We start from the raw sequence: 15,920 nt of genomic DNA, 5'->3' as shown, positions 1-15,920 counted from the left end.
AAACGTAACAGTCTCCTGGTTGAAGGTTGAGACTTCTCTCATCCAACATGTCTCAAGACAACTCTCCAAACAATGAATCCTAGACAAAGCCGCACCAAATTCACAGATCAATTAAATATCCTCATCAAAGCATTCAACCAAAAACCTTACCCAGGTTACACTACCAAGCAAAAACTTGCTTTAGAAATCAACACTAAAGAGTCTAGAATCCAGATCTGGTTTCAGAATCGAAGAGCTAGGCACCAAGTCCAGAGAAGATCAGAACCTGAGGAGGACTTAGAAGCAAGCCAAGACAAAGATCACCCTGTAGAGAAGGTTCCAAGCAGAGAAGGTAGACGGTATGGTACCAGCTACACTTCCTCCCAATTACAAACCCTTATCACAGCACTTCGAATATCAAACAGCCGGTGTCCTGGGATTGATTCCACAGAGCAACTTACTGAGGAAGTTGGGATTCCAGAGTCAAGAGTCCAAATTTGGTTTCAAAACTGAAGATCTAGATTCCATGTCCAGAGAAAAAAAGAACCTGATGGGCCTTTAGAACAGAAACAAGACCAGGAACAAGATCTCTGAAACGAGAGCGTTCAAGGCACAGAAACTACACATAATAACACCAATCTCATTAGGAACTGTCTTATTTCTCTAAAGCCAGAACGTAATGGACCAAGAGACAAATCAGTATATTTAATGTCATCGACCTGGACTCCAAATCTCTCTCACTCTTCCTGGGAACATACCCTTCTAAACATACCTTCAGCTCCTCCAGAAGCTAAGCCTCTGGAGGTGGTAAATAGATACAGGACTTCAGGAGGCAGATACAAGGCACCACACAGCCCTACAGACAGAACCTGGCTCACAGTTCATCAGATGTCAAAGATGATAAAAATGAACTTATTCATATCATATAAAAAATATAGTATAATACTCAATAACAGTACAACACACACAAAGTTGTGTGACCATCCTCACTATCAAATTCCAGAACGTTTTTGTCATCCCAAAGGAAACCACCATACCTATTAGCAGTCATTCCCCAGTCCCCTGGCAACAATTAATCTACTTTCTGACTAGGATTTTCCTGTTCTGGACGTCTCATATACATGGATTCATACAATATGCATGTGTCTTTTGTGTTTGGCTTCTTTTACTTACCATAATGTTTTCAAGGTTCATCCATGTTCTAGCATGTATCAGTACTTAATTTCTTTTTAGGGCCAAATAAGATTCTGTTACATGGATGTATCACATTTTATTTATCCATTCATCAATCGGTGGACATTTGGGTTGTTTTCATCTTTTGGCTATTGTGAATAATGCTGCTAGGAACATTAATGTACAAGTTTTTGTGTGAATACATTTTTAAAAATATTTTTATTGATTTCAGAGAGCAAGGGAGAGCGAGAGAGAGAGATAGGAACATCAATGATAAGAGTCATTAATCAGCTGCCTCCTGCACACCCCCTCCTGGGAATCCAGCCGCAACCTGGGCATGTGCCCTGATCGGGACTAGAACCCCAATCTCCTGGACCCTAGGTCGATGCTCAACCACTGAGCCAGGCCGCTGGGGCTGTGTGAACACATTTTCATTTGCCATCCACCTAGGAGTGGAATTCCTGGGTCACATGATAACTCCATTTTTCACAATTTTGAGAAAAGGGGCCAAACTACTTTAAAAAGTAACTGCACCATTTTATATTCCCACCAGCAATGTATGAGGGTTCCAATTTTTTCACATTCTCCCCAAGGCTTGTTACTATATTTTTGTTTCTAGCCATCCTAGTGGGTTTCAAATGGTATCTTGTGGTTTTGATTTGCATTTTCCTGATGACTAAGGATGTTGAGCATATTTTCATGAGCTTATTGGCCCTTTGTATGTCTTCTTTGATATTCAAAGAAATCTGAAATGTCCATTGAAGTTCTTTGCCCATCTTTTAATCAGATTTTTGTTTTGTTGTTGTTGAGTAGTAGGAGTTCTTTATATATTCTGTATAGAAATCCCTTATCATATATATTATTTCTAAATATTTTCTCTCATTTTGTGGGTTCTCTTTTCACTTTGTTGATAGTGTACTTGGATGCACAAAAGTTTTAAATTTTGATGATGTCTAATTTATTTATCTATTGTTACTTGTGCTTTACTTGTCATATATAAGAAGTGATTATTAAATCCAAGATCACAAAGATTTACCTCTATGTTTTATTCTAAGAGTTTCATAGTTTTCACTCTTAAGTTTAGCTCTCTAATCCATTTTGGGTTAGTTTTAGTATGTTACGTGAGGTTGTGGTCTAACTTATTCCTTTGCATGTTGCTACTGTCTAGTCCCAGCACTATTTCTTTCTTTTTTTTTTAGTCAAGTTTTATTTATTTATTTATTTATTTGTTTGTTTGTTTGTTTATTTATTTATTTATTTATTTATGTTATCTTTATCCTCACCGGAGGATATGCTTATTGATTTTAGAGAGAGAAGAAGGGAGAAAGAGAGAGATAATTTTTTTTTTAAAGTTTGGTCCTACAAATGTCTCTTGATTTCTTTCTCTCTTTTTTTTTTTTTAATATATCTTTATTGATTTCAGAGAGAGGAAGGGAGAAGGAGAGAGAAACATCAATGATGAGAGTCATTGATCGGCTGCCTCCTGCACGCCCCCAACTGGGGATCGAGCCCGCAACCCGGGCATGTGCCCTGACTGGGAATCGAACCTCATCTCCTGGATCCTAGGTCGATGCTCAACAGCTGAGCCAAGCCAGATGGGCCAACACTACCTTTTAATGAGCAAAAGTTTGGATTTTTTATGAAGTCCAATATATCAATTTTTCTTTTATGATTAATTTTTTTTGTATCCTTTCCAAGAAACCTTTGCCTAGCCCAAGGTCACAAAGATTTTCTCCCATGTTTTATTTAGATATTTTTTTTAGTTTTAGCTTTTACTTTTAGGTCTACAACCCATGTCGAGTTCATTTTTCTGTATGGTCTGAGTAAGGTGTATGAGTTTCCTGTGGCTGCCATAACAAAATTTCACAAACTGAGAGGCTAAAACAACAGACATTTCTTCTCTCCTAGTTCTGGAGGCCAGAAGTCTGATATCGAGGAGTGGGCTGGGCCACACTCCCTCCAGAGGCTCTAGGGCCCTTCCTTGTCTCTTCCAGCTTCTGGAGGGGGCTGGCAACCCTTCGCATTCCTTGGCTTGTAGATGTAGCATGCCAGTCTCTCTTGTCACATGGCATTTTTCCTGTGTCTGTCTGTCTCCTCTCTTCTTAGAAGAACACTAATCATATTGGGTTAGGGCCTATCTTTCTCCAGTATGGCCTCATTTTAACTGGATCACATCTACAAAGACCCTGCCTCTACATCAGATCCCATTCACAGGGGGCAGGACATGGACATATCTTCCCAGGGGACACAATTCAACCCGTAACATCAGGGTTAAAGTTCACTTTTTTCATTCAGATATCTAACTGCTTCAGCATCATTTATTAAACATCATAAATGTAAGGATTTATTTCTGGAATCCTAATCCTGTGCCATCCACCTCTATTCCTATCCTTGCACCTATACCACACTGTTTTTGTGTGTGTTTTTTTTTTTAATATATCTTTATTGATTTCAGAGAGAAGAAGGGAGAGAGATAGAAACATCAATGATGAGAGAGTCGTCATTGATCGGCTGCCTCCTGCATGGCCCTGGGCATGTGCCCCAACTGGGAATGAAATCTCCATCTCCTAGGATCCTAGGTCGATGCTTAACCCCTGAGCCACGCCTGGCCGAGCTATACCACACTGCTTTGATTACTGTGGCTTCATAGTAAGTTTTCGAATCAGGTAATGTGATCTCCTCAACTCTATTCTTTTTCAAAATTGTTTTGGATATTCTAGATCCTTTGCATTTCTGTATAATTTGAAGGTCAGCTTATTAATTTCTACAGAAAAGCATGCTGGGATTTGGGGTAAGGATTGCATAGAATTCAAAGGTCACTTTGGGGAGAGTTGTCATTTGGGGGGCAGAATTCTAAGATGACTCCAAGGTTCCTGCCTCCTAGTGTACAAACATATGCAATTCCTTCCCCTTGAGGCAGAGCAGAACCTCTGCATGTGATGGGATATCACTCCCATGGTTAGGTTACTAATCAGCTGACTTTGAGTTCATCAAAGGAGAGATTATCTGAGTGGGCCTGACCTAGTCAGGTGAGCCTTAACCAAAACTGGGACCTTCCTGAAGGGAGAGATTTGAAGCATGAGAGGGGCTATGGAGGGGACCAGGTAGCAAGGAACCTTAGGTGGCCTCTAGGAGCTGAAAGCATTCCCTGGCCCATACCCAATGAGAGAACAGAGACCTCAGTCCTACAGTCACAAGGAATTGAATTCTACTCAGAAGCATGTGAGCTTGGGAGGGGACCCTGCATATCAGATGAGAAGGCAGCCCAGCCAACCTTTATTGCAGCCTTGTGGGACCATGAGCAGAGGATCCAGTTCCATTATGTTCAGACTTCTGACCCACAGAAACTGTCGAGTAATAAATGAGCATTGTTTTAAGCTACTGAATTTTTGTTGTTACATGGCAATAGAAACTAAATACAGTCATCCCGCCAGTATTGAGTCTTCCAATCCATGAACATGGGATGTTTCTGTCTATGTAGATCTTTAATTGTATAATTCCACTTATGTGAAACTTCCAGAACAGGCAAATCCAGACAGGTAGAAAATAGATTGGTGGTTGCCAGGGGCTGGGAGAGGGGAATGAAGAGAGACTGTTCAGTGGGTATAGGGTTTCCTTTTGAAGTGATGAAAATGTTCTGGAATTAGATGGATGTGATAGTTGCATAACATTGTGAATGTACAAAATGCCACCAAAATGTGTATTTTTAAATGGTTAATGGTTATTTTTGTTATGTGCATATGTCCCCTGGTGGAGAGTAACAGTACCCTGTGCGAGCCATGACTCTTTCATCTGCTGGTGGAGCCGCAAAATGGGTCAGGCCCTAGGAAAAAGAATTTGCCAATATCTGGAAAATTAATTATACTACTTTAAAAGAAAGAATAAGGATGCTCTGCATGCACAGATATGGAGAGACATGTAGGATATTCAAATATATTAAGTGACAAATGCAAGTGCTTCTTTGTTGGGGACATTGTGAGAACTGGGCCAGAGGGCTGGGTAGAGGTAAGCATCAGTAGGTCCACCCTTTTGTGATGTGTGAACCAGGTAAATTTCTGGCCTCTGCAGAACAGTTCAAGGTAAACAAGAAAAGATCACCATCCCCTTCTTCCCACTCAGCTACCTCTTTGACCTTTCCTCAGTGCCTCTTCTTCCCCTCCCTCCTTCCCTCCATTTCAGCTCCCACTTACCTCATGTCTTTACAAGTGGATCACCCCCTGCCCAGTTTTGGAATGGCTGACTTGCCATGCTTGTCCGCTTCAATGTCACCACACCAGAAAGGCCTCCTCATCTTGCTTGTTTGTTTTGTTTCCCTATTTGTTGTTTATATCCACACCCACTCACACACCCACTCGCCCACCTACACACACACACACACACATACAATGAATGAAGCCTGGGCAAGTAAGGTACAGCTGGCCTTCCTCTCATCATTGTGTCTTTGGGAACCAACCCACCTCTGGCTCTGGCACACTGGTCCCCAGAAATATTGTTTTGGCCACTTATTGACTTCAGCGACCTCATATAGTTACAGAATATCAGATAGCAGTTCCACATCTTCTCTTGGCAGCTACCCAACCTCGCCTCTGAGCTCCACATTCACATGAATCCAAGGTCCCAAGGAGAGAGCCCTGAGGCTAGACAGTCCCCTCTCCAGGCAGAAACTGAGGGGACAGCTGCAAGAAGCTTGCTCTGCCAATGTTCTTCCAGTTTGGTCTTCCAGACTGCCACCGCAGTCCTTACTTAAGATAAGGGGCTCCTCCCTTGGGCTCCCCCACCATAGTGCAGCATTTCCCATCTCTTCACTGGCTACAGGGAAGTGGGTCTCCTTCCTTGACAGTCCTCCTGCCCTTTGATCCTGACTCCAAAGGGCTCCCTCTTCCCTCAGCCCAACCTCCCAGCAACTTAGAGGGGTTTCCAGAAACCAGCTCCCTCCCTGCTAGGACCCAAAACTGGGTCTCAAGGAGCTTGTTTTCCAGGAGGTTCAAGGCTAAAGACAGCTCCCTTGGAAACCATCTGCCACTGGCTGAGCTGGCTGAGAGGGGCTCATTTCCCTGGGAAGCCTGCTCTTCTGGTGGCTTCTCAAAGAATGCAAGAGGGGGTTGGTGCAGAAGGCCAAACAATCCCCTCTCTAGGGTTCCTGGAACCAAACAAAAGGTCCCATTGAGGTTCCCCAGACTTGTTCAAGACCTAAGGTCAAGCCTGGCCACCCCCTCCTGGCTGTGTCCAAGGTACTCTGGCCTACTCTACCCTCCTCCCTCCTCCAAGTGACCCCAGATGGTCACATCTCAGACCCAGGGCCTGGAAGCCTGAGTGAGAGCTCCTAGCTGCCAGCCAAGCCTCCCCAGGCTGTGGCTGAATAGAACACAGGGTCCTGCCTGTGGAAGGGCATAGGAGCCTCTGCATCCAGCAAAGCCCACACATTTGCCAGGGAGGTGGAGCCAGACCCAGAGCGTGGAAGCTCCCTACCAGCCAGGGGCTGTTCCCTGCCCCCTCTGTGTGGCCTCAGGCAAAGGGGAGAAGGGAAGGAGCAAGGAGTGGTCACCTTGCCTTCCTCAGCCTCCTGGAGCCAGGTGTGCCTGCCTCAGCTTACCCAAGGGGAACTGGGGAACATCCACCCCTAAGCCAGATTCCCTCTTTAGGGCCATGAAATTGACCCACCCCAGGGCAGTCTGAGCAGGGCACTCACAGCAGCCTTCCCATGTTGGGATTAAGGAGAGAAGCTGGGAAGGGCCCAGAGCAAGGAAGGCCACGATGAGTTTGCATAGCTGTGGTACTGATGTAGGGTGGCTGGGAGCCACAGGACAGCCTTGTCCCCTATAGAACAAGCAGCTTAGAGACACAAGAGGCGCCCAAGGGCCTGGGAGGGAGGCCTGTTGTGCAACGCCCCTCCCACTCACAGTAAAGAACCTCAATGCCTCATAGGTGCCCTGGGGAGGGTGGGCTGGCTGCAGGGATGGCTGGACCTGCCCAGACCCCTGTGGGTTACAAATGCCCCCCTTCTCCCTCTACAGACTCACATTCACATTCCCACCCAATCCTCTTCCACCCTTCCACCCCTACCAAACACACACTTTCTTGCCAGACACAAAGACCACAAATACTGCATGATTCCATTTATGTGAAACTTCCAGAATAGGCAAATCCATACAGACAGAAAGTAGACTAGAGATTGCCAGGGACTGAGGGAGAGACTGTTAATGAGTATGGGGTCTCTTTTTGGAGTGCTGGAAATATTCTGGAGCTAGGCAGAGGTGATGGTTGTACAACATTGTCAATGTACAAAATACTCCTGAATTATACACTGGCAAATAGCCAAAATGGTGAACTTTATGTTATTGTGAATTTTATCTCAAAAGTGTGGGGGGTTTTAATACTTTTTTATTGATTTCAGAGAAAGAAAGGGAGAGGGAGAGAGAGATAGAAACATCAATGATGAGATAGTCATTGATCAGCTGCCTCCTCTGCATACACCCCACTGGGGATTGAGCCCCAAACCCTGGCATGTGCCCTGACCTGGAATGGAACTGTGACCTCCTCGTTCATAGGTTGATGCTCAACCACTAAGACATGCAGGCTGGGCTCAAAAATGTGTTTTTAAAATAAAACACAGTACATGTGCTCTGACTCTGACATGTGCATTTCTTTATTGCAAAAGAAAAGAGCAGTAAATGACAGCATCAGGGGTAGGGGATGATCAGTGATGCCACAGGACAGGGGAGCTGGGCATCTGGAGTCCTGGAGACCCAGGGAGTTGGGAGACTAGAGGAAACTGGAGGAGTGAGCCTGCTCCACCTCTGCATTCACCGGATCTGGTGTGAGGACAAAGGAACACAGAAGGGAAGCAGAGCTGAGCAGGGTGGGCTGGACTATTGCTTGTGGTCCTCTAGCAGAACAGTACAGCCTAGCCCCAGCCAGGCCAGTTATCATCCCCCAGCTCCAGCTGACCAGCCCAGTACCAGGGCCACCTCAGAGGGCCCTCCTTACCGTGTACTTGTCCCACTTCTTCTCGGGGTCGTAGGGTTCCCAGCGGCTGGCAGGGAAGATGTGCTTGTTCTTCTCGTACCAGCTCCTTAGCACCACCTTGCCCGCATGTGACTGAGGAAGGGAGAAGGGCCACCCGAGGGCCTGACTTCTCCAATTCTCCTTTCCTCCACTGCTCCTCCCTCCCCGGCCCAGTGCCCCTGCACCAGTGTACCTCGTCCTTCTCCACAGTGGCATCACTGAGCAGCCGCACATCATCATGAACATCGAAATTAAAGAGTGGCCCTGCAGGGGAGAAGCAGCCAGCCCACTCTCAGGCTGCTGCCCGGATATGTTGGGGGCAAGTTGCTGGGAAGGGGAGGGGCTGGGCTGGGCACACTCACCACTCTTTCCTCGTGCCTTGGTGACGATGAAATCATAGAAGCTGTGGTGCTAGGAGCCGAGGGCAGGAAAAACATGGCTGATGACCCATCTCAGCCTCTCCCACCCACCTGCACCCACAGGCTAGATGCAGGCACAGCTACAGACATTGCGCCCCTCAGCCTGAGCCAAGGCCCCAGAGCAGAGCAGAGCAGAGCTGTTCCACAAAGCCCCTAGGCATGCCGAAGCCCACCACCCCTCCCAGTGCCAGGGCTGTGGGAAGAGAGAGGGGACTCACATGGGGTATGATTAGGTCCTCCTTGATGTACATGAGCTGCTCCACCCCTGCTGACCTGAGGGAGAAAGGCAGGGGGGCATGGATGGATGAAGCAGCAGTTAGCCAAGGAGACAACCCCAACTGCGCTGAGGCAGGTTGCTAAGTTTTATGAGCCCAGGAGTAGGGCCCACTCTCCTCCACCTCTGGGCTAAAGAGCTAAGGCCAATGCTCCCACCTAAGCTATGTGTGGCTAGAGGGATGGAAAAAGAATCCTGACCCTCTTCTCAGGAGAATAGTGCCAGCATGCCACTTTCCTACACAGGGAATAGTCATCCTGGTGTGCCACAAGCAGCAGCCACCACTTGGGGGTTCTGGTACCAGGGCTGAGACTGCAGGCTACACATGTAATGCATACATACACATGCTCACACATGTTCATGCACGTGTACATACATGTGCATACACCCCTTACCTGAGTTCACTGAAGTCTTTGCGCAGGATCTCAAGTGCCTTCTGCAGGAACTGCTGCATTGTGTTGCCTTTTTTCATCTGCACGAGGGCCCGAGAGTGGCACCCAGGACACCAAAGAGTTGGGAGGGAAAGATGGGAGCCTGGAGAAGGGCTCTCAAAAAGGCAGTGGCCCAGAGGTTCCTACCAGGGACCTTGGAGCCCTCACTACCATCACAGGTGGCCAGGGCCTCTTCCCTGCTCCCCCCAGGATATCCAGGGGCCACCCACATGAAAGGGCCTGCAGGGTTCCAAAGCACCAAGATTAAAGTTCCTTCTCACTGAATCTGAGCACATGGAGTGGGGTGCAGGCCCCACATTGCCCACCTTGACTGTCCGCCGGTGCCCAGAGCCATCCCAATAACTGAAGGTGATTTCAATTTCCTCGCCTACAAAGCAGAATTGCCACTTAGCCTCCAGAACCATGTGTCCCCAGCCCCCAGAAAGCTCCCTGAGGCTCAGCCTCCAGCCCCGGGCTCTCACTGCCACAGCACCTCAGGCTGGGCCATGCAGCTCCCACTTGGTGAGCACTCACTCTTGATCTTCTCCTGCTTAGCTTCCCACTCTTGCCGCAGCTCTTCCCGGAGCCGATTCTCTTCCTCCTACAGGAGGGAGGGCCAAGGCTACTCAGAGGACATGCAGAGCCCCACTCCTTCAGTAAAAGCCTCTGCCAAGGTCAGGGCCAGGGCTGGGGTTGGCTGCTTTTACCTCGCGGTCACGGTCAGGCAAAAAGCTAGTGTCCACATCTGGGTTCTTCCCCAATTTCCTCTTCTTCGTGGGCATCTCTAGAACCAAAGGAAACACAAGAGTCAGTTGCACGATGGGCCCTGCTTCCAGGGCACCTTGGACCTTTGTTGCTCAGGCCTCAGCTCAAACACCACCTCCTTGGAGTCTTCCTAGACCATCCTGGCTGGAACACACCACCCTCTGCTCTCAGCGACAGCGGCCTGCACTGTGGTATCAGGGCTGGGACTGCAGGCTCCACATGCACATGCACGCACACACACATACATATACTGCGTTCTTGTCCCATCAGCTTTGACCTAGACTATGTCAGAGTACTTAAGGCATCAGTACCAGTGTCTGAGAGAGCAAAGGCTCCTTTGCATTGGATGGGTAGGGAAACCACAGAAGGGGGGGTGCTTGGGGGAGGGCCCCCTCTGTGCCAGGAGTTGTGCTCATCACAGTCACTTTTTTTTTAATTGACTTTTTAGAGAGAGAGAGGGTAAGGGAGAGGGACAGCGAGAGGGGGAGAGAAACACTGATTTGCTGTCCCACTTATTTATGCATTCATTAGTTGATTCTTGTATGTGCCCTGAACGAGGATCGAACCCGCAACCTTGGCATATCAGGACGCTGCCCTAACCAACTGAGCTCCTGGCCAGGGCCCACAGTCACATATCTAATGTCTCATCTAATCCTCACAACAGCCCCAAAAGGGCATGACATTCCTTTTTTCCATTCAAGGAAACTGAACCCCAAAGTTCCATGGCTACTAAGACCAGAGCCAATGAGGAGAAGGGAAAGAAACGCCAGCCTTGCCAACATCCTGGACTCTGGGACTTGGTCTCCCCAATTAGAACCTATATGGATGAACCAAAGCTGGTTCTTCAACTTGCTGGTCTCAGCATACCCTGAACACTCTTACAAGTTACCGAGGACCCCAGAGAGCTCTTATCTACAGGGGTTGTAGCCATTGATATTTACCAAGTTAGAAATAGAGCCTGAGAAACACTGAAAACTCTAGAACAGAAAGACAAGCACTGTTACCTGTTGGAGTAATGATGTCATCATGTCACATAGCCTCTGGAAAGCTCTACTTCACATTTGTGAGAATCAGAATGCACAAGGCCAAGAATGGCCCTGGCCAGTTTTCTCAGTGGTTAGAGCATCAGCCCTGGGACTGAAGAGTCCCGGGTTCGAGTCCAGCCAAGGGCACATGCCTTGGTTGCAGGCTCCATCCCCAGTCCTGGTCAGGGTGAGTGAGAGGCAACCAATCGATCTGTCTCTCTCACATCGATGTTTCTTTCTCTCTCTCTCTGTGGGGAGGAAAGCCCCAACGAAACCCCAGTGATATACAGTGAGGTTGACAGCCTTCCCCCATACCTGAGCTATCCAAACAGGTAGCCTCTGCCACAAAGACACGTAGCTTGCGTGATGATGTGCTAATGGTAATATTTTAGATACCAAATATCCCTAAATACTTAATATTACTAAATAGTACTAAAATTAACTTCACCCATTTCTTTTCACGTTTTACTGTGGCTCCTGGATACTCAAAATGCAGGAGAGCCCGGCCGGCCGTGGCTCAGCAGTTGAGCATCAACCTAGGATCCAGGCGATCGGGGTTCGATACCTGGTGAGGGCACATGCCCGGGTTGTGGGCTCGATCAATTACTCTCTCATCATTGATGTTTCTATCTCTGTCTCTCCCTCTCCTTTCCTCTCTCTGAAATCAATAAAGATATATTTTTAAAAAAAAAATGCAGGAGGCTCACAAGCTTCTTCCTGCCCATATCAGCCACTCCCCTTAAAGCTGTCACACCTGGCCTGTTACAACACTGAGCAGTGCCATCTCATACCATTCCTTAGCTTTCACGCTTTCTAAACCAGTGCAGGCCTGCCACTGCACCCTCCCAAGTCCTCAAATGTATCACTCCTGCCACTCCATTTCTGGGCTCACTCATTTCTTGACTCTACACATTTCCCAACCCCCCCATCTCTCTGGCTGCTAATGAAATTCTCCTCATCCTGAAGGCCCAACTCAACTGTCCTCCCATGAGACACACTCTCTGAGCCCTGGGCTAGCCCCTGGGCTGGGCCCTGGCAGGTTGTATGCTGACACGTGATTCCAATGAGAGGGACAGTGCCCTGCTTTTTAAAACATATATATTTTAATCGATTTTAGAGAGAGAGAGGAAGGTAGCAGGGAGAGAGAAACATTGATGTGAGAAACATCGATTGGTTACCTCCCATTCACACCCCAACCAGGGATTGAACCCATAACCTGGGTATGTGCCCTGACTGGGAATCAAACCAGCAACCTTTCAGCACAGGGGACGATGCTCAACCAAGTTACACTGGACAGGGCAACAGTGCCCTGCTTTTGTTTGTCTGTCTGGGCCCTGGCCCAGCCTGAAGCAGGTACATGGCACATGAAGCCTCATGCAGGCTTCATCCTTGCTCCCCAGCCTTTCCAAGTTGTCCCTATAACCCCTTGTTTCTTCAGCTGAGTCCTGCACTGCCCAATAAATAGCCACTGAATTTCTATGACTCTGTCAATTTACACTGAAATTAATCAAACAGAACTTAACAATTTGGTGCCCCAGTCACATGCTCAGTGGCCACCTGGCAGCACAGACATGTGCATTTCCATCATCACAGAAAGTTCTACCGGCCAGCCTGATCTAGACCATCCTCTCTCGTCCTCAGTCCATCCTTCATGGTATCTACAAGCAGCTCACTCTGGCAGCCTCTCACACTGAAGACCCCATGCCCCTGTACAGGGGCCGCACAATTGGCTCTGATTCACTCTGCCAGTGAAGGCGAGGCCCCGCCCCAACTCAGCTTTACACGCAGTGCAAACTTGGCTCTTTCTCTCCTGCCCTGACATACAAAGATTAGGACCACAAATGCCGTGGGCAATGAAGGCTAAGTGGTGGATGTGCTTCTTCACTCTAGAGCCAGAAACCTCGAACAGAGCACTGCAGGCAGGGCCCCTTCCTGGTGCCCCAAAGCCTGCCCTCACCTTCCCTTTCCAACTCCTCTTCATACATGGTCTCCTCCTCTTCCTCTTCGCCCACCTCCTCTTCTTCCTCTAGGGTGAAGGACAGGCTGGAGATCTTCCGCTTGGCCTCCTTCTTGCGCTCCTTCTCTCGCAGCTTCTCCAGCTTCCTGCCGAGGCACGAATAGCCATCATGCACCACATCTTCACCCTGAGGTCCCTTCCCTGACCCAGAGCTACCTATGTGCTCAGTGTGGGGCCCACATGGTGCAGACCCTGGGGAGTCCTACTGCCATGGATCACTTTAAGCTCATAGGCAGGGCTCTGATTATGACACAAGGGTCCCCCTTCAAAATGCAGGAACAAGCCTGACCCAACCCCAAGCACTAGCTACATCTCAGAGTGGGGCTGCCAGCATGGAGGACAAGACTCACAGCTGCAGCTCCTTCGACTGCTCCTTCTTGGCCAGCTGCTTCTCCCGTTCCTTCACCAGTGCCTCCTGCTTGGCCTTCATGTCATTCAGGGTCACAAGTCCTGTGAGGCCAGGAGACATGGGGGTAAGGATTGGTCACCCAGAGCCAGCAAAGTAACAATTCTCTGGGTCCAGGAGAGGGTGACATGTGTGCTTTGCTTACCCACGGTGCTGGACTTGAGCTCTGCCTCCACGGCATCATAGTGCGCAGAGAACTTCTTGTCAATGTTGGATTTCATTATGTTCTCCTGTAGGGGAGGGAGAGTAGTGGTGAGGGCCACCCACCACCCCACAGTGGAAGTTGGGACCTGGGCCTGGGTTCCAGTCCCAGATCTGCTCCTGGCCTATAATATGACCTTGGGAAAGATGTGTCCCCTTTCCTTGGTCCATGGAAGGTTCTACAGGGCTGTGAGGGGCTCTTTCAGTGCTAAGGGAGCCAAACTGGGTTGTTTCCTCTGAGCTGTTCTAGCACCTCCATGCCTCCCACTGGGGACCAGAGCTCCCTCAGTAGCCTGGAGCCACAGGTTCTACCTGCCTTTTTTTAAAAAAAAAATTATTGATTTTAGAGAGAGAAAGAGAAAGAGAGAGAGAAAGAAACATCAGTGTGAGAGAGAAACAGATCAGTTGCCTCCAGCATGTGCCCGGACCAGTGATCGAACCCTCAACCTAGGTATGTGCCCTGACTAGGAAGAGCCACCTTTTGGTGTACAGGACAATGCTCCAACCAAGCCACACCGGTCAGGGCCACACCCAGCTTTTAAGCTGAAGCTCTGGAGACCCAAGCCAAGGGGCGACAGGATAGTGAAGAGTGGCCAAGGGACCTAGTCCCTCGCTGAGCAATGTGGCTCCCCCTCAGCTCCAGATGCTCTAACAGCTTCTCATGAGGCTTTCTTGCACCAGCTCAACCCCATCTCACATAGATCCCTCTCTGGTCAGTGGCCTCCAGAGGAGGTGGCCAGCAGAGAAATGTACCTCTGGAGAGTCAGCACTGAGACTGTGGGGCATGAACTGAGGCCTCAGCATGGGGCCTTTTGCTTGAGCTCAGCTTCCATAGGAGGTAAGGTAGGAGTCTGCTTGCCCCTCATGTCCTGAGTTCATACTTTCCAAAGGAAGTCTACTGCAAGGGCCCAAGTGGGGGCTCCTTTCTTCCTGACCTCCCACTCACTGAATCCCTTTGTGAACCGCTAGCATCCCTGATGCTCAAGCCTACATTTGTTGCGGGGCAAAGGGCTCTGGAAAGAGCCTCACCAACTGGTGGACTGACTGGGGCCTGCCCTTCCCGGTATCCATTGGCTAAGGGTGGAGACCTCACTCTCATGGCTCAGCGGCCAGAGCCAGGATGTTCTATGCCCGAGAGAGGCTCCCCAATGTGACCAATGGAACCAGTGACTGTTGCTCCCTCCAGTTGGAGACTTGTCACAAGCTAGCTCGGCTCAGCCTTCTGCGCCCATTTTACAGATGAGCAGACTGTCGCCGGTTCGCTTCTGCCCCTTGCTGGAGGTCAGCGAGCAAGGGTCCCCCTCCCCAGGTCGCACGGGGCCCCAGGGGGCCAGGAAAGTGCGCAGCGCGCATGCTCTGAGGTGCCCCGACCCAGCCCGCACCTCGGCGATCCGCTGCTTCATCTGCTCCATCTGCTCGCGCTGCTTCTCTCGCTTTTTCATCAGGTGCATGGCGCGACCCGCCTCGCTTGCGGCGCCCTTGTACTGAGCCATGGCGGCGGCAGCGGCGGGGCGGCAGAGACACTGACAACAGCCTGGCAGAGTCGGAGGCTGCGGTAACCGCGGCGTTTGGCCTCCGCGCAGTCAGCGGACGCCCGCGCGCGCTGTGACGTCGGCCAACGGGGAACGCGCGGGCGCCCCGCCCCTCCCCGTGCCGCACCAGCCGCCCCGCCCCGCAGACCCCCGGAGACTGGTCTCAGGTCCCCTCGGACTCCCGCCCTCCATCCCACCCCCACCCCCTCAGCTCCCCGTTAATTCCTGGACGTTAACCCCATGCCTGAGGCCGAGTTCCCCATTTCTGCTTCCTCCTGTTGATCCAAAGGCTGAGCCCCCGGGCCTTCCACTTGGTATTGGCCGGTCCCAAAGCCAGATTCCCCTTGCTGCTGCCCTGAGGCAGCACATTTCCCCTGCTTCTACCAGTTTGACCCTCACCCAAGGCTGGGTCCCAGTCCTCCATTTCCTCAGACCATGAGGCTGGGCCTGGGTCCCCTCTGCCTCCTCTTCCTTGATCTAGAGACAAGGACCCTGTTCCCTCTGCTTCAACCCCCACCCACCTCAGGCCAGACCCCTCTCTGGCTTTCTTTCGCATTGACCCCCACGGGTTGCAGTCCTGGTGCCAGCACTAACTTGCTGGCTGGCCCTGGGAAGGTTGATGTGACCTGTTTCCTCTGTACAAGTTCTTTCAATTCAGGAGCTCTTTAATTCCCTGATAAAGAAAGTGACCTT

The 15,920-nt window shown here is 49.6% G+C and overlaps 1 protein-coding gene across 1 annotated transcript; it reads right to left on the bottom strand.

The window, feature by feature from the left end:
- Positions 1 to 7,257: 7,257 nt before the first annotated feature.
- Positions 7,258 to 15,302, bottom strand: FAM50A (family with sequence similarity 50 member A). The gene is made up of 13 exons (XM_081125893.1): positions 15,078 to 15,302; positions 13,640 to 13,724; positions 13,439 to 13,538; positions 13,029 to 13,174; positions 9,989 to 10,065; positions 9,816 to 9,882; positions 9,608 to 9,669; positions 9,246 to 9,322; positions 8,795 to 8,849; positions 8,520 to 8,568; positions 8,351 to 8,421; positions 8,140 to 8,250; positions 7,258 to 7,964 (listed from the first exon to the last, which is right to left on the bottom strand). The coding sequence occupies exons 1-13, from the start codon at positions 15,186 to 15,188 to the stop codon at positions 7,956 to 7,958; spliced, it is 1,020 nt and encodes a 339-aa protein (XP_080982019.1). The 5' UTR covers positions 15,189 to 15,302; the 3' UTR covers positions 7,258 to 7,955.
- Between the last annotated feature and the right edge of the window lie 618 nt (positions 15,303 to 15,920).

This window comes from Miniopterus schreibersii (genome assembly GCF_964146895.1).
Source record: "Miniopterus schreibersii genome assembly, chromosome: X".
Taxonomy (NCBI): Eukaryota; Metazoa; Chordata; class Mammalia; order Chiroptera; family Miniopteridae; genus Miniopterus; species Miniopterus schreibersii.
Note: the sequence above shows the minus strand (reverse complement) of the source record. Positions and strands in the feature narration are given on the sequence as shown.